The sequence below is a fragment of the Papaver somniferum genome, unplaced genomic scaffold (genome assembly GCF_003573695.1).
Source record: "Papaver somniferum cultivar HN1 unplaced genomic scaffold, ASM357369v1 unplaced-scaffold_21, whole genome shotgun sequence".
NCBI lineage: Eukaryota > Viridiplantae > Streptophyta > Magnoliopsida > Ranunculales > Papaveraceae > Papaver > Papaver somniferum.
The window spans coordinates 6,101,616-6,120,391 of NW_020631041.1; the positions used below are offsets into that span (position 1 = coordinate 6,101,616).

At 37.7% G+C, this 18,776-nt stretch overlaps 2 protein-coding genes across 2 annotated transcripts; both read right to left on the minus strand.

The window, feature by feature from the left end:
* Positions 1–292: 292 nt before the first annotated feature.
* LOC113339492 (probable WRKY transcription factor 41) lies at positions 293–790 on the minus strand. Its single transcript, XM_026584754.1, has 2 exons — positions 528–790; positions 293–431 (listed from the first exon to the last, which is right to left on the minus strand). Exons 1-2 carry the CDS (start codon positions 788–790, stop codon positions 293–295), a joined length of 402 nt encoding a protein of 133 aa, XP_026440539.1.
* A 3,039-nt stretch (positions 791–3,829) lies between these two features.
* On the minus strand, positions 3,830–5,543 carry LOC113339493. Its single transcript, XM_026584755.1, has 2 exons — positions 4,439–5,543; positions 3,830–4,133 (listed from the first exon to the last, which is right to left on the minus strand). Exons 1-2 carry the CDS (start codon positions 5,541–5,543, stop codon positions 4,099–4,101), a joined length of 1,140 nt encoding a protein of 379 aa, XP_026440540.1. The 3' UTR covers positions 3,830–4,098.
* Positions 5,544–18,776: the final 13,233 nt, after the last annotated feature.

Consider the following 18,776-nt stretch of genomic DNA (forward strand, 5'->3'; position numbering starts at 1 on the left):
ATCTGGTGGTGGTGTCTTTTTAATAGCAAACGCCGGATGGACTGTCTTTTTATCTCCTGCCATTGTTGTTGTTGGTGAAGAAGATGAAGAAGAGGAAGAAGAGGATCGGCTAGTAGGTTGATACCATGTCAGAGTTTTGGTAAAACACACCTTACCCTCTTTCGAGAGATAATGGCCATATATATTATTATGGTTTTGGTCAATTAAGAAGAATATCCTGTGATCGTAAATAAGGCAATGTATCTTCTATTATTTTGGTACTAAGTAAGTGGTGACCTTAGAACTTTGTTGCTCACCTATGGTGTTTGGCTTCAAGAATGTTTTTCTGCCCATATTTCCGCCATGCGTATCCATCATCTACGGGTCCATAGAGTCCCGTTTGTGCATAAACACGTACTTGTTCTGTCCATCTCACTGCGGGTTTCCTATATCTGATATAAATGAGACAGATATGTATAAGCTAAATGATTTCTGTGCAGACATTATATTGTATTGAATATATACCATAAAATTTATTAGCACAATACCTCTTTCGTGAATCAGAATTGCACTCGCTCACAGAACTTCCATTCCTGACATGACCCAAGGGTGACTCCGGGGTAGATTTGGTCTCCACGTTCACTCGATTCAGCATCGCAAGAAAAGTCTCAACGGAAGTCAATATGTTGGTCATTAAATCATGACCAGAAAAAGAAGAGGGATTAATTTCAGTTTGAAGTTCCTTTAGTAACTCACTTGCTTCCACCATCTCTTTAGTAATCAAGCGCTTCTTATCTATGTTAGCATCCATTTCTAAGCTTACCAGTGTAAACTATAAACTAAGTTGCTGGTAATGTGTTTAAAGAACAAAATCTAGGTGTGTGGATGATCTATGTTTTGTCCTTGTTCAGATGGCTCTTAAAGTTTCAAAGATATCTGTGAAGAATATATTCTGAATTGATATCCTTTTTTTCTTTACATGTGATATATATAAAGATTTATGTATACAGAATATCTAAAAGATATGTTTCCTAATCTAAACAAACTCTGACTAGAATACAGGGAAGTTTTAACAACAACATAAGACTCGGAATGTGAGTTGAAGACTTGTTCTGGTGGTTGTGATGCCACTGCTGTGGCACACAATGTGTACACGTCCAATACCCCCCCTCAAGTTGGAGCGGGAGGATCGTGAGGCCGAACACCCAACTTGCTGACAAGATGTCTAAAATGATCCACACCAAGCGGTTTAGTAAAGAGATCGGCTAATTGGGATGCAGAAGGAATGTGAGTTGGTTTGATAAGTCGAGAGATGACTTTTTCGCAAACAAAATAACAATCGATTTCAATATGTTTAGTCCGTTCGTGAAATACCGGATTTTCAGAGATGTGAATAGCAGTCTGATTGTCACAATAGACTGGAATTGGCTTCGAAATATTGACACGAAGATCAGTGAATAAATAATGTAACCATTGTAACTCAGAAGTTACCATGGCTAGAGCTCTATATTCTGCCTCAGCAGAAGAAAGGGAAATAGTGGGTTGTTTCTTGGATTTCCAAGAAAAAGGACTAGTACCCAACATGAAATAACCTGCCGTAGAGCGACGAGTGATTGGACAACCTGCCCAATCTGAATCAGTGTAACCAGCAAGAGAAAGTGAGCTAGTGGCAAAAAGAAAAATGCCGTGAGCAATCGTACCCTTTAGGTAACAAACAACGCGGTAAGCAGCATCCAGGTGACCAGAACAAGGATGTTGCAAGAATTGACTTAAATAATTCACAGAATAAGTAATATCAGGACGAGTTACCTTAATATATAGAAGACGACCAATTAAGCGACGATAAATACTTGGATCAGAGAGAGGATAACCTGAGTTTGGTAATAATTTTAGGTGTTGCTCCATAGGAGAGGCCGCAGGTTTAGCACCTAAAAGACCAGAATCCTGAATAATGTCTAGAATATATTTACGTTGTCCAAGAAAAATGCCATTTGGAGAACGAGAAACTTCAATGCCCAGAAAATATTGCAAACGCCCTAGATTTTTGAGTGAAAATTTGGCTTCGAGTTTATGTATGAGCTGCTGGATAGCCAAATGATTATTTCCTGTAATAATGATATCGTCGACATAAACCAAAAGATAAATAGAGATGGCGTCGGAATGAAAAAGAAAAAGTGAATAATCAGCACGAGATTGGATAAATCATTCCTCCAGTAAAGCATTAGAAAATTTAGCAAACCATTGACGAGACGCTTGCTTAAGACCGTATAGAGATTTATTTAGTTTATAAACATGAGTATCACCCTTTGTTTGAAAACCAGGGGGAAGTTTCATATATATTTCCTCATGAATATCCCCTTGTAAAAAAGCATTATTGACATCGAGTAGATGGAGAGGCCAATTGAAAATGGCAGCAACAGATAATAAAACACGAACAATAACTAATTTAGCAACAGGAGCAAAAGTGTCATGATAGTCGATACCTTCCTGTTGTGTGTATCCTTTGGCAACGAGACACGCCTTACGACGATCAATATCACCATTCGGATTATATTTAATCTTGAATACCTATTTACAGCCAATAGCAGATTTTCCAGGTGGAAGAGTGGTCATAGTAAAGGTATCATTATTAAGTAAAGCAGTATGCTCTTTGACGATGGCATCACGCCTGTCTGGATGTTTAATGGCTTCCGTAAAAGAGCGTGGTTCATCATTAGAAATAACCGAAGATAGAAAGGAACGATGTTGCGGAGTAAATTTATCAAAAGAAATGTAATTTTTGAGAGGATACAGAGAATTAAACATACCTTTAGAAACAGAGCAAACATAATCTTTCAGGTGAGATGGACGAGTATGTGTTCTAGTTGACCTGCGTAAATTAGTGTCGATAGTAGAAGTCACTTCAGTAGAAGAGATGTCCGGAGAAGTAGATTCAAGAATAGGGCCAGTTGTATGAGAAGTATGATCATCCAGAATGTGTGTGGGAGAAGTCGAGTCAGCAACTGGCAAAGGAGATAAATTAGGTGAATGAATATCAATGACAGAATTTGAATGAGAAACAGACATGGAGTCTTCATAGAAAAAATCAGTATCTGTAGAGAGTGGAAGCACAGTGTCAGAAGTGAATTTAGCATCTTTGAAGGGAAACAAATGCTCATGAAAGACAACATCTCTAGATACAAAAGTTGTTTTTGTGGAAATATCCAAAATGATGTAACCCTTTTGGTTATGAGGATATCCTAAAAAAACACCAGGCTTAGCCCGCGGGTCAAATTTAGAATGAATCTTTGTGTTTCTAGCATAACATAGACAACCAAAAACACGGAGATGACGATAATTAGGGACAGTACCAAGAAGAACTTCATGTGGAGTTTTATGTTTCAAAATAGGAGTTGGCATTTTATTAATAAGATAACATGCTGTGACTAAACATTCGCCCCAATAAGTAAGTGGTAAATGAGATTGAAAACGAAGAGCACGAGCTACGCTGAGAAGATGACGATGTTTGCGTTCCACAACACCATTTTGTTGAGGGGTGGAAACACAACTTCGTTGGTGATGGATGCCATGGGCTTTGAACCAGGATTGCATGTCTTGAGATAAAAACTCAGAACCATTATCAGATTGTACTCTTTGCAATATGGAAAGAAATGGAATGGAATTACCAGTTGATATTGTATCTATTTTGTGAGAATATTGGGTGATAAAAAAATTAAAAAATATTTGAGAAATTTAAAAGTTTCACTCTTGATGTGCATGAGATAAACCCACATACAACGGGAATAGTCATCGACTATGGTTAAAAAATACTTTGCACCAGTGATTGAAGGTGTCATAAATGGACCCCGGATATCACAATGAACAAGTTCAGAACAACGTTTTGAAGACGCTGAAGTTTTATTAAAAGACAAACGGCTTTGTTTAGCCAATGGACAGACATCACAAAAGGGAGTAGAACTAGATTTAATGTAATCAAAAGTACGACAAAGAAATTTAAAACGATCAAAACTAGGATGACCTAGTCTGTAGTACCAAACATCGGCAGTTGTTTTATTACATAAGACTCTATTGAATGACTGGTGCGGATGGGCTTGGAGATGATACAAGCCAGAGATAAAATCAGCCTGACCAATCACTGCTTTCGTTACACGGTCCTGAAAGAAACAAACATGTTCGAAGAAATAAGCAATGCAATTAGTTTGGCGAGTTAATTGACTCACAGAGATGAGATTGAACTTGAAATTAGGAATGTGATGTACATTCGACAGTTTTAGTGTAGGCGAAAAAACAACCTCGCCAATATGCTTAACCACGGAGAATGAGCCATCCGGGAGTTGCATGAGAATTGATGATTGAACAGGTATGTAAGATGTAAAGTAATGCAGTGAGTTGCAGATGTGGTGCGTTGCACCACTGTCCACAAACCATGGATCAACAATGGAGGTGGAGAGAATGTTACCTGCAAAATTGGCACGAGCATCAGGTTGTGCAGAGTCTGGTGCAGGGTTGATCAAGGCCAAAAGGAGAGCATACTGATCGCCAGACAGGGAGGGAAGAGCGTGTGGTGCAGCAGATGGGTCAGTTGACAGAGCTGCAGCAGCAGCAGTCATGTGCAGATTTGCATTAGCCAAAGGCTGCTGTTGAGAACTGTTGGCAGGGGGAAAAGCATGGAGCCTGTAGAAATTGTCTCGAACATGGCCTAGTCTGTTACAATAGTCGCAAAAGGGACGCTGACGCTTTTTCTGATTGGATGGCGGACGATAGATGGACTGGAAATTTCGAGTCGAAGCAAGAGCAGCAGCATCAACAGTTGGCAGAGGAGTATGGGTTAAATGCTGCTGTTCCTCCTCCTGCTGAACAAGATTGAAGATACGAATTGCACTTGGGAAGGGATCCATAGTGAGTATCTGACTACGAAGGTTGGAAAACCTGTCGTGTAATCCCTGCAGAAACTCCATGGCACGCTCTCTTTCGAGTCTTTCAAGCATGTGCTTGCCAGCACCACATATACATGCTTCCGTAGAAGCAACCAGGGAGTCATATTGATCCCAAAGAGTTTTTATTTTGGTATAGTAAAGAGACACATGCATTGATTCCTGTTTGATTGAAGCAATTGAAGATTTTAAACGAAACAGAATAGGGGCATTGGAGACACAAAACCTGATTTGCAGATCTTTCAAGATAGCATGAGAGTTGGCAGCATACAGGCAGCTAGCCCTGATATCTGGTTGACAAGATTTTAGAAGCCAACTTCCCACGAGATCATCACATCTCTTCCAGCATTGAAACTGCAACGGATCTGTTGGAGGAGGAAGGGATCCATCAACGAAACCAAGCTTGCCCTTGGCATTCAGAGACTTGATGATTCCCCTAACCCAGGAACCGTAGTTGTCTCCTTGTAAAAGAGGATAGGATAGCACAGTTGCAGGGTTATCACTGGGATGAATGATATAAGGGTCTAGAGTTCTAGGAAGTGCTGAAGAATTGATCAGAGTTTCATTGTTTTGGGAAGAGATGTTGTCATGCACTGGAGAGTTGGGAGAAGATGGATCAGAGCCAGACATGATGAAAAAAATATGAATGATAAAAGGAGACGGCGGCAGAGATGAAGCGGAAGGGAATATATGTTTCCTAGGATCTACAAGGATACCATCTTAAAGTTTCAAAGATCTCTGTGAAGAATATATTCTGAATTGATATCTTTTTGTTCTTTACATGTGATATATATAGATATTTATGTATACAGAATATCTAAAAGATATGTTTCCTAATCTAAACAAACTCTAACTAGAATACAGGGAAGTTTTAACAACAACATAAGACTCGGACTGTGAGTTGAAGACTTGTTCTGGTGGTTGTGATGCCACTGCCGTGGCACACAATGTGTACACGTCCAATAATGGCTTTAGAAGGGGCGGAGGAGATAAGTATTTAAAGATAAAGTTAATTAACTGATATTTCAGATGAGACGAAAAAAGTGTGCTTAAAAGATTAGCCAACAGTAATTCTTTTGTTAATTAATCAAAAAAAGCTAAGCAGGGAAGGTTATGTCCCTTTGTGAAAGCAACCATTAACACAAATTTTCTCCTTAAACATCACTTTTAACATGTAAAAGGAAGAAGAAAGGTAGGTTCAACCAACCAACCAAGAATATTCAGACCTTGTTCCCTGTCACACACCTTTAGAGCAAAACAAAATCTATCACTAGATCTTGTTCGTGTTAAAGAGAGTCTCGTGTACTCAATTTCCTTATGTATTACTCATAAATCTTTACTCGTTCTGCTTACGATCACACAAAATTGACCGGAGGGTACCCCACACGACTGAATGTTTTATTCCAGAAACATCAAACCTCGTGTGGTTATATGATGGATGGTAAGTTATATGAATCAATCATTTTGAAGTTAAAAGAGTACTTTAGTTGTATGTGTAATATTTTGTTCATCTGATTTTTGGCGTAAAATATTTTTGAATAAAAGAGAGACATATTACATGAAAGAATAATGTACAAAGATCCTACCAGAGATATAGATAGGTAGATAGACAATTTGGAGAACGAAACTACCTATATGTATGTTGCGCGAGTATCGATCCCCACAGGTGAAATACCAAGGACTGATCTGACTAAATTAGTCAATGCTTATGATAATTGTATTTGTATCAAGATATTCTGGGTTTGAGTCTCATTTGCTTTAATAAGAGGATTTTCGGATTATAACTTTCAGTCCCGTTCAGATTGTGATAATATATAATTAACGTCAGCTTTTCTTTTGCTGAATTTTTCCTTTTCTTTTCCTTTTGAAAAACGTGGATTTTATGTAAAAAAATCATGCACTTTATTTCTGCAAAGTGGTCTAAGTTCTTCAGGGAGGTTTCAGATTCCTGTTCAATGTTTATTTTATTTGCGTATGTGCAAACTTTGATTGCTTTCTTCTTTATCCCCTTTTGTTGCTTTAGTTCTTGTATGCTGGATTTTTCTTTATTTTATTTTATTTTGTTTGAAACTAACACAATGCACGAGTGATAGCAAGAAGAAATTTGACTACAAAAAGGTTAACCATGCTTTGAATAAAGCAAGAATAAATTCCAGTTCTGGACGAAGTATCCACACTAGTAAGTCATGTTGATTCGAATATTTCACCAGTTTGTTTCGCTTGATGACCGGTAATGCTGACGGTATAGACCCCCATGGGCATGTGGATATAGCGGCCTTTGGCCCATCGACAACCCCCATTTTTCAAGACAGTGTCCTAAAATTTCACAACTAAATACTGGTGCAGCATTACAAATCCTAGATACTGTTGCTACAAAAACTTAATTAGCACAAACCGCAATACAATAAAATACTACTGAGAGTGCAGGAAAGTAGACAGTGAAACCAGGAAGACTGGAATCATAAGAGAGGTGGAGGGCTACAATCTAGTGGGAAATATCAACTCCAACCAACTCTTGAGTTGTCGGATAAGCTTTCCAAGACGAAGTTGAACTAATTTTGAATATGTTGTGTTCACCACTTGTACCATCAAAATTATTGTGAAGCAGTAGTAGTTTCCATGGAACAGTTTTGTACTTGCAAAGAATTAAAGGAGAAAGAGGGAAAAGAATTGAGTTATTTTTAGACAAAAGAGAGAAGATTTAATTAGAAGAAACAATGTACAAAAGCTACAAGAAGTAGCAAAACAAGCAAAACAAAATGCAGAATTAAATCAAGCAGAAAAAGCTTCCCAATTGTACATGGTATTGGAGAAGATTGAAAGACCAAAAGCCATTCCCCACACCTCCACAAGAGATTTGGCTTCAGTGCCAAGATCATCGTCAGTCTTGAAGGAATGCTTATCGTGAGATGAAAGTCCGCGCCACTTTGCAACTAACCTGATAAACTGAATTCCAGTATTTGGCTAAGTCATAAAAGGGCTTAGGGAAAGTCCATGCCCTATTAGAGGGTGTTAGCATAGACCAACCTGGCAACCTTAATAGCACCTTACAATGTATGAGAAGATGATCAAGAGAGACTCATTTGCAATACCACAGATGATACAGCAATCATTCAGAACGATGCCTTTGCCAATAAGAAGATCCATATTACCGCACCATATGAAAAAAGAAATCTTAGGAGGCATTGTTGGTTTCCAAATGAAATTGAATGGAAAGTGATTAACCGCATCATCTGCAATAAGTTTAGCATCTAGAATTATGACCGAGAAAATCCCATGGTTACCAAGTGGCACACACTTTAGTGTCTGGGATGCCATCAATTCTAGGAGGAGATGCACCAATGTGAAGAAGCAGCATGGCAAACAAGTCAGTACGAAGGTGAATGAGTCTAGTGTTGGGTAAATTACTAATAATGTAACTGAGAAGAAGATACTTAGCTCAAACCGATGTTGCTGGAGATGCACAGAAAATGTAGAGGCACGTATACGATACGCTGTCCTAAAGGAAATATCTCCTTCCACTCCTCTGAGATGCTACAGCAGTTGGCGAGTCACCTCCAGGATACAACTACAGTTAGTACCCCTCAATGTAGCATACAATGAGGGTACCCTTAGAGCTTGGCAGAACTTAAAACAGTAGAAGAGATGTTTACAGAAAAACAGAGGGAGAGTAGAAGAGATGTTTCTCTGTGGTGTGTTTTCTGAGCTTACAACTACTCTCTTATATAGTGTTTGTGTAGTTACAAACAAGAAAGAAAACCCATGCTTATGACAGAAATACTGGTAATATTGGGTTAAAGATAGTGCAAGAAAAGTTGTTTTGTCAGGCATGGAGCAGTGTGTTGCTGCCAAGCCAAATACGTACAGACAAGGGAGCCAGGACAAAACACGTACAGACAAAGAAGACAAGACAAGCACGTTCAGACAAAGAAGTCAGGACAAAACATGTACAGACAAAGAAAAGATTCTTCTACTTGTGTGGAAAACACGTACCAAAAATTTCAGCAAAAAGATAGGATCTAATGAACCCACACCCACACCCACACCCGAACCCGAGCCCGACCCGACGGACGGACGGCGGCGGCGTGCTTCTGTGCGAAGCACCGCGCGTGCGGGAAAGGCAACCTTGCCCTAGTCTAGGCCTTCCCTCCAAGCACAAAAGTCTAATGACCCAAGGGCCATGCCCTTATAGCCAATTCTATGGTATTTAAGTCTAAAACTCTTTAGATTTTAGTCAATGTGGGACTATTGTTTTATCTATTCAAATGAAAAAACAATTAATGGGCAATAGGTCTAGGGATCAAAACATAGTCCATGGAAAAATTGGTATTTTTAAAGCGTTTTTTCTAACAATCCCCCACATGAATGATAAAACATATCGACGAAATACGAGAAAACATAATACATCAATATTAGGCTAAGGTGTCCCAGAGATTGAACCTTAACTTAGTGATAGGTTACCGGAACTGCTTGTTGTTACGGTGAACACAATGTCTTGAACCGTCAACAGTGAGTGCAATTCAGAAATAACAACCACACTTTGATGTCTCAAAGAAAGCTGCCAAGCTCTTGCCGTTGTGCCCGTTTTGGTCGTGGGCTAAATCCCGGACTTAATGAATGTCTCTAGAGAAAAATCTCAAATTCTCATAGGAAGCGGCCCCACTTCCAACATCCACATAGGTGAGTCCATTAAGAGTGTCCTGCCACACTCCGCTTTAAGCAAAGCCATGGAACTCATTAAGATCTTGACACATCATCCTAAAACATGCATGCAGCACTATCATACGGTTACACCATAGGGAGGGACAAAGATAGTGCTCTTTCTCGACATCACCAAAAATTAGTTATCTCATTGAACCTTTATCTTGGAGCTCCATTCACAAGGTTGAGTGTCCTTCATGGCGATTTATTCTATGAGCTTGAGTCCCATCCCCTTCGATGTGGATCTAACTACCTCTCTAGATAACCCTTTCGTCAAAGGATCTGCAATATTCTCTTTAGACCTTACAAAGTCTATAGAGATGATGCCAGTAGAGAGTAGTTGTTTCACTGTCTTGTGTCTTCTTTGAAGATGTATAGACTTTCCGTTGTATACACTATTCTTTGCGCATCCAATAGCAGCTTGACTGTCACAGTGGATTGCGATCGAAGACACAGGCTTGGGCCAGAGTGGAATTCCACCCAGGAAACCTCGTATCCATTCAGCTTCCTCTCCAGCTTTCTCCAAGGCTATAAACTCAGACTCCATGGTGGATCGGGCTATACATGTCTGTTTGGTAGATTTCCATGACACAGACGCACCACCAAGTGTGAAGATGTACGCACTAGTGGATTTGCTCTCATCTGAATCTGATATCCAGTTAGCATCACAATACCCTTCTAGCACAGCAGGATACTTCCCAAAACTTAAGCAATAGTTTGAAGTTCCTCTCAGGTACCGTAGAACTCTGTAGAGAGCATTCCAGTGATCCTTCCCAGGGTTGCAAGTGTACCTACTTAATCTACTCACAGTATAGGAAATATCAGGTCTTGTACAGTTCATTAAATACATAAGACTGCCAATAACACGAGAATACTCAAGTTGATAAATACCCTCACCCTTGTTCTTTTTCAATTTACAATTGGGATCATAAGGAGTAGTTGCAGGTTTAGAATTTTCATGATTAAATCTCTTAAGCACAGTTTCAACATAATGAGATTGACTAAGACTATATCCATCAGACATCTTTCTGATTTTCATTCCTAAGATTACATCAGCATGGCCTAAGTCTTTCATGTCAAAGTTTTCGTTAAGCATGCTTTTAGTGGTATTAATACTATCAAGGTTACTACCTAATATGAGCATATCATCAACATATAGGCACACAATAACATGAGAATCATCCACAGATTTAATGTAAACACATTTATCAGATTCATTAACCTTGAAGCCATTAGATATCATTACATGATTAAATTTTTCATGCCACTGTTTAGGTGCTTGTTTTAAACCATACAAAGATTTTTTCAGTTTGCATACTTTATCTTCATAACCTTTCACAACAAAACCTTCAGGTTGGTCCATATAAATTTCTTCATTCAATTCACCATATAAAAAAGCAGTTTTAACATCCATCTGATGTATATGCAAATCATAAATAGAAGCAATAGCAATCAGCATCCGGATAGAAGTGATTCTAGTGACCGGTGAATAGGTATCAAAGAAATTTAATCCTTCCTGTTGTCTATACCCCTTAGCTACCAACCTAGCTTTGTGTTTTTCTATAGTTCCATATGTTCTAAGTTTCCTTTTGAAGACCCACTTGCAACCTATGGTTTTACTACCAGGAGGTAAGTCTACAAGCTCCCAAGTTTCATTTTGTTGAATGGAACCCACTCATTATTTGAAGCTTCTTCCCATAAGGGATCTTCCGGAGAAGTCATAGCTTCCTTATAGGTTTGGGGTTCAGACTCTACCGTAAGAGTCACAAAATCTGGACCGAAACCTTTCTCGGTTCTGACCCTCTTACTTCTTCTAGGTTCGGTTTCAGCATCTAGAGACGGGGGTTGACTAGTCGAAGGAACATCTGAGAGATCATCGAGGACACTTTTATGAGGTCCAGACCCTAAAGGGAAAATGTGTTCGAAAAGCACTGCATCTCTGGATTCCATTATGGTGTTCTCACCAATTACCATGAACCTATAAGCACTAGTGTGCTCAGGATATCCTAGGAAAACACAATCTACAGTTTTAGGTCCTATTTTGGTTTTCTTGGAACGAGGAGTGGCCACCTTGGCCAAACACCCCCACATTTTAAAGTATGCATAGGACGGTTGTCTTCCTTTCCATAACTCATATGGAGTTTTGTCGGATTTCTTAAATGGAACTCGGTTCAAGATATAGCAAGAAGAGAGAATTGCTTCCCCCACAGGTTCGAAGGTAGCCCTGAACTAGCTAACATCGCGTTCACCATATCTATGAGTGTTCGGTTTTTTCTTTCAGCTACTCCATTCGACTCAGGTGAATAAGGTGCAGTAGTTTCATGAATGATGCCATTAAGTTTGCAGAATTCTCCTATAGGTATCACATACTCACCGCCTCGGTCCGACCTAAGAGTTTTAATAGTAACACCTCTTTGGTTTTCTACTTCAAGTTTATATAATTTGAAAGCGTCTAAGGCTTCATCTTTACTTCTAAGAAGATAAACCTGACAGTATCTTGAGTGATCATCTATAAAAGTGATGTACCATTGTTTACCTCCTCTAGTTGGTGTTGATTTCAAATCTCCCAAATCCGAGTGGATTAATTCTAGGGGAGTTGTACTACGTTCAACCCTTTTGTTGAAGGGTTTTCTTGCATATTTAGATTCAACACAAATTTCACATTTATGACCTCTTTCAAAGTTTATTTTAGGAATGCATCCTAATTTAGCAAGTCTTTCAATGGATTTTAAATTAACATATCCTAGTCTATCATGCCAAACATGTGAGGAGTCACAAACATAAGCAGAAGAAGATGCATTGTCATTCAAGTTCAAAGAAAGTACACTAAGCTTAATCATGTTTTCAGTGACATATCCTTTTCCTACGAAGTCACCACCTTTAGAGATTACAACTTTGTTAGACTCAGCACAGAAGTTCCTCCACCTGGATCTTTTTCCCCAGCTCCACCATGGTGATTTCGCGATTCTTGTGTCGCAGCCTCCTCTTGTACTCGTTCCATGAGGGTGGTAGCTTTTCAATTACTGCGATACTTGTAGAGATTCATCAATATGCATTCCTTCATCAAGAATTTCGTTGATGAGTAGCTGGATTTCGGCGAATTGTTCTACAACAGGCTTTTCATCAGTCATCTTATATTCCAGGAACCTAGCTACCAAGAACTTCTTGCTTCCAGCAGCCTCTACAAGATATTTTTCTTCTAGGGCTTCCCATAAATCAAAAGTAGTAAAATTCTCTTTTGCATTATAAAAGTCGTACAAGGAGTCATCCAGACAGTTAAGAATGTGGTTTTTGCACATGTAATTCTTCCTAGTCCACCTATCCAGTCTATCTTCATAGCCACGGTCATGAAGTCTTCTTGAGGGTCTTTCTAAGGCAACTTCATCTAGCCTTTGGTATTTTAAGAAGAATAACATTTTGGACTGCCATCGTTCAAAGTCTTTGCCACTAAACTTTGGGGGTTTGTCTACAGTACTCTTTCCCATGTTGTTACAAAATATAGTAAAGAGGATATTGCCTTTAGATTGTTGGGTAAATTACTAATAATGTAACTGAGAAGAAGATACTTAGCTCAAACCGATGTTGATGGAGATGCACAGAAAATGTAGAGGCACGTATACGATACGCTGTCCTAAAGGCAATATCGCCTGCCACTCCTCTGAGATGCTACAACAGTTGGCGAGTCACCTCCAGGATACAACTACAGTTAGTACCCCTCAATGTAGCATACAATGAGGGTACCCTTAGAGCTTGGCAGAACTTAAAACAGTAGAAGAGATGTTTACAGAAAAACAGAGGGAGAGTAGAAGAGATGTTTCTCTGTGGTGTGTTTTCTGAGCTTACAACTACTCTCTTATATAGTGTTTGTGTAGTTACAAACAAGAAAGAAAACCCATGCTTATGACAGAAATACTGGTAATGTTGGGTTAAAGATAGTGCAAGAAAAGTTGTTTTGTCAGGCATGGAGCAGTGTGTTTCTGCCAAGCCAAATACGTACAGACAAGGGAGCCAGGACAAAACACGTACAGACAAAGAAGCCAAGACAAGCACGTTCAGACAAAGAAGTCAGGACAAAACACGTACAGACAAAGAAAAGATTCTTCTACTTGTGTGGAAAACACGTACCATCCCTCCAAGCACAAAAGTCTAATGACCCAAGGGCCATGCCCTTATAGCCAATTCTATGATATTTAAGTCTAAAACTCTTTAGATTTTAGTCAATGTGGGACTATTATTTTATCTATTCAAATGAAAAAACAATTAATGGACAATAGGTCTAGGGATCAAAACATAGTCCATGGAAAAATTGGTATTTTTAAAGCGTTTTTTCTAACATCTGGTTCGTATTGTTTGACTTGTTTCATTGCTAAGAAACCTTTGACTTTTTTTGAAAGCTCACTAGCAATAGAAACCTCTGCAAAATTAGCAGTATTGGTCTTTAGTTAAAGGAATAGAAAGAAATGGGTTTATACTATAGTCATACTCTAGTGCATTCATTCATGAGTACTATTCAAGAGTAACACTTTAGTGTATGAAGTTAAAGTTTTTTCCTTGTCAATCGATCTAGCTTTTAATTGATGTACATAATTAGATCAACAAATGGAGCCAATCAAAAATTGAGCTAGTCGACATTGCTAATAACCGATCAAAAAAATAACAAACAATGAAAAGAATTACAAGCAAAGGAAAAGAGTTCCAGTGAAATGTGTGTATTTCTTATGTTGCTCACCTAGATAACTTAGCACCAAGAATGTCTTTCCATCCATATTTCCTCCAAGTGAATTATCCATCATCCGTCCTTCCTTCGAGCCCTGTCTGCTTGCAAAGGTGTACCTTCTGCGTCCATGTTGCTAACTTAGCACTGCATCTAGAATCAACATGAATAAGATAGATGAAATCCAATAAACATTTGCTCAAAGAATTAAATTATAATGAGTTGAAATGTCCAAAGCATTTTAGCACATACCTCTTTCTTGAACCATCCGATCCACTGACCAGATTCGCAATCCCTTATAGCTAGCCTTCTATGTACTCCGGTGATTACCCGGCGACTCTGTGGGAGAGTTCTGATCATTGTCCTTGTCGATTCGATCTATCATCGAAAGCGAAGTTTCGAAGGAAGATAAAATCTTTGATATTAACAATTTACGAGAAGTAGATGAAGCAGGGTCGAGAGTATTTTGGAGTTCCTTGACTAACTCTCTTGCTTGGATAATCTCATTCATAATCAAAGGCTTGTGTTCTAAACCTAATTTCATCTCATCACTTTCCTCACTCATTTTGCTGTAACTTAAGAACAATAACTATAGATCTAAAGAAAAGAAATGTTCAAAAGAATGGGTTTTGATCCAAAGGATGTGTTTGGTGATGGATCTCAAAGATCAAATTAATCTTAGGTTAGTGACAACGATCTTAGCTAAACTTAGTAACTGTTTAAGTTGAAAATATCAAATGGAAAAATGGTTTTTGTATGTGTTTTGACTTTATAAACTAGGTGAAAGAAAGAGATGTAGTTCTAACAAAATGGTGATTTTCGACAAGTTTTAGCTAGATGATAAACCCATGGTCCAGATATTATCTTTTTTTCCTAAGACACCCTCATAATGTAATTAAAGCAGTCAGCCAGCGAAGCAACATCAAGACCTACTATTATTGGCTAGTGACGCCATAAGGCATACGTCAACAACTAATTTGCTTACGAATTGAATAACCCACATGGGAACCCACTATTGGTTCGTGGTTACCCACATCCACATGGGAACCACGTGGGATCCCACCCTTGAAACTGTAACCATTTTGTTATCTTATTATACATGTACTTAAATATTTGATGGTAGTATAATGCCAAACTTTGGCATCAAGATACCGGAAAAGTTATATATGCCCGCCCAAAGAAAAGCAACCTGATAGTACAATTAAGGAACAAAAGAGGTAAAACTACAAGTACCCATGCATCAAACCTATGGAAAATCAAAAAAAAACCGAAAGAGCATATGGTACTCTCTATGTTGTTGTGTTTCACAGCTGCCACTTAATTGTATTTTTATGAACTAATGTATCCCATAATATATCTGGTTAAATTGGGTCCTACGTCATTTAATTAGGGTTTCATCCATCCCATAAAGGATGATAAGGATGTCTAAGTTTGATGAAACTACCATTTTACCCTCTATCAAATATTAATCCAACTAATTTGTCCCCATCAAATCCTAATCATAAAATTAAAAATTAAAATCAAAATTATAAAACTAAAATCATAAAATTTAAAAACTAAAATCAAAATCATAAAACAAAAATTAAAAACCAAAATCAAAATCAAATTCATTTCCATCTCCACTTCAACTGATTCTTCTTCTTTTCTTCTCAACCCAATCCTATAAACTAGATTTTAGTAACATAAAATTGGTCAAAAATTGAAAATTTTGAAATCAAATTTTTCCTGGTTTATCAGAATCGGTTAACGTTAATGAATATGTGATCCGATTGCAAATAGAAACGGTTTATGCTCATACCCACAAAGACCGATTGTCCTTGATATGTTTTTTGGTTCGAGAAATTTGAACCAGGATCGGATTACATTAGCACTTATAAAAACCGATTGTTGATGTATAATGTTAGAATCGGATTTTATATGTGTGTCGAGTAAACCGATTGTTGTTCTCAATTTTTCTGTATATCTTTTTTTTACTAGAATCGGATTACATGAGCATTCTTATAAACCGATACTTGTTGTGCAATGTCAGGAATCGGTTTTTACATATGTATCGTGTAAACGGATTCTGGTAAACCCATTTTTTTTTTCAATTAATACTCGATCATAAAATGAGTATGAAATCATACTCGATTTCATTTCATTAACTCGGGTATAAAATGAATTTTAATTTTATTTGATGTTTAACAACACATAATTCACATATAAAAAAGAGAAAATTTACTCACAATCGGTTACGTTCATGCCAATATAAATCGATTATGGATAATCGGTTGATTTTCATGTTCATATAAATTGATTCTGGGTAGAAGCTAGTTTCAAAAAAATTTTGTATGTTTTTGAGGTTATAATCGGTATATGTTTTTGACAACGTATACCGATTCTGAGTTGGTGTTCCTCAAAAATTTTCAAATTTTCAATTTTTTTCATGTTCAGATGATTAACTAACATAAGTTAATTTCACATTTAACACTATACTTTACCACTAATCACCTGAATTAACACTAATTAATCAGGGATAAATTAGCCATTAAGAAAATAGTTGGTTAAGAGGTTTATATGAATTACTTCTTAATGATCCTATTTTGTCATGTAACTATAGGCCCCAATTAAGTGACATAGGCCCCACTTTAGCTAGGATAATATACGCTTGCAGATTCTCACTATTCGACCTTTTCCTCCGACACTTGACACTATGCGTTACACTACAACATTGGCTCTTGATAACTCCGTTAGTTTTTTTTCAGTATCTACATGTAAAGATGAATTATGAGGTTGGTATTAAAGATTTTCCCCACCATTTTCATCTAGAAGTCAGCATACGGCTATACCTCCTTAAATAAGTTCTGGTATTGTGTTGTTCTATGCTCTACTCATGGTATACAGAATTATCTAGATGTTATATAACTGTTGTGTTCTATGTTACAATAAATCAATGAAGGAACCAGAATTCAAATTTAGGGGGGCTTGAAAGAAAACTAAAAAAATATTGTGGACAGGTAAACAAAACAGATTACCTCTTGAATTAGTTGACAGTTGACACAAACAAAACGGCATAAATGAACTAACGACGTATAACGAAACAAAAACTGAGTCAAGACCATATACTAACTTAGATGTCCAGCTTAACATCAAGTCATTTCACCAGTACCGTTGGTAAAATACATAAACAAGGCAACAAGAACTATTACCCATTTTTCTCTCCATTCGGGGTTTATCGAACAAATGGGATATGTTTCATTAAACGAAAGCTTTATAGAGCAACGTTATAAAATCCCATAACAAAGTTAACTCGTTACCGTAACGGCGATCCATAATCCGACAAGCTTCTACTAAATACTAATTGAAAATCCATACTAAATGGTGTCATGTCTTACCTGGTATTATTGACCTTAATCACATGCAAATTCGAGTTTAACAACACACCATTTGATCGGTATAAAATAAAACACAACTTTTTGTAACTTTATTTTGATTTTCTGCATACTTCCATTATGTGGAGCATGATCTGAAGACAGGGGAATGCAATAGTTTTCTTAGATAAAAGGTGAAATGCAAAGTCTGTGGCCAACAAAGAAGTTACATTTTCTTACTTGGGCGCTGGCGAGTGGCGATCAAAGATTATTAATTTGACAATCAAAAACTGTTGGTAGGATGGTCAAGGACTAGATTAAGAAATCTAGTTGGTTTGGGAAACCAATTACTAGTGTCCTAAGTATAGCAACTTAAGAGGTTTGTTTCTTAAAGTTAAGTTAGGAAACCCTATACTTGTACGAAAGTAATCCTTATTAAGGAATGTGTCCATCCCTATTGATATGTGTAAATATCCATAGAGAAAAACACGCCAGAACTAAGTAAAAAGTTCTCTTCTTCTCTGCTTAGGCTTTGTATATTCCAACCTATACGGTGATATATAAACTTGTTTATTCCCTTCCCGAGGATTCAACCTCGTTAAATACTTGTTCTTCTTGTGTGTGTGATTTTGTTCTTGGCGATATTGAGATACTTCGTAGTAGTGCAAACCTAATGCTTTCGCAGGCTTAGGCGCAACAATTGATATCAGAACAAAGAGACGCTCTTGGATACGGGTACTCAGACTGAAGTTGAAGTGAAGGTATTTTTTCTGAAGATTGCTTGAGGTAATACTAATCTCAAACATTCTGTTTTTTTATCTATATTTGGTTGTTTAATAACAATGGTTGACGGGGATAAACTAGTTGATCCGTAAGATCCTTTAAGAGAACATTCGGAGTCCACAAGTAAAGATAAAGAAACAAAAGAAGAAATACTCCATTCACATAGATCACAACTCAAGGTAGAAAAGTTTACATGAACCAATAACTTTGGTTTATGGAGAACGGACGTAATGGATGCTCTTGTTCATCTTGACCTAGAAGAAGCTCTAGAAGATCAGCCAGTTGAGATATCTGATAAGCTGTGGAACAAGACGA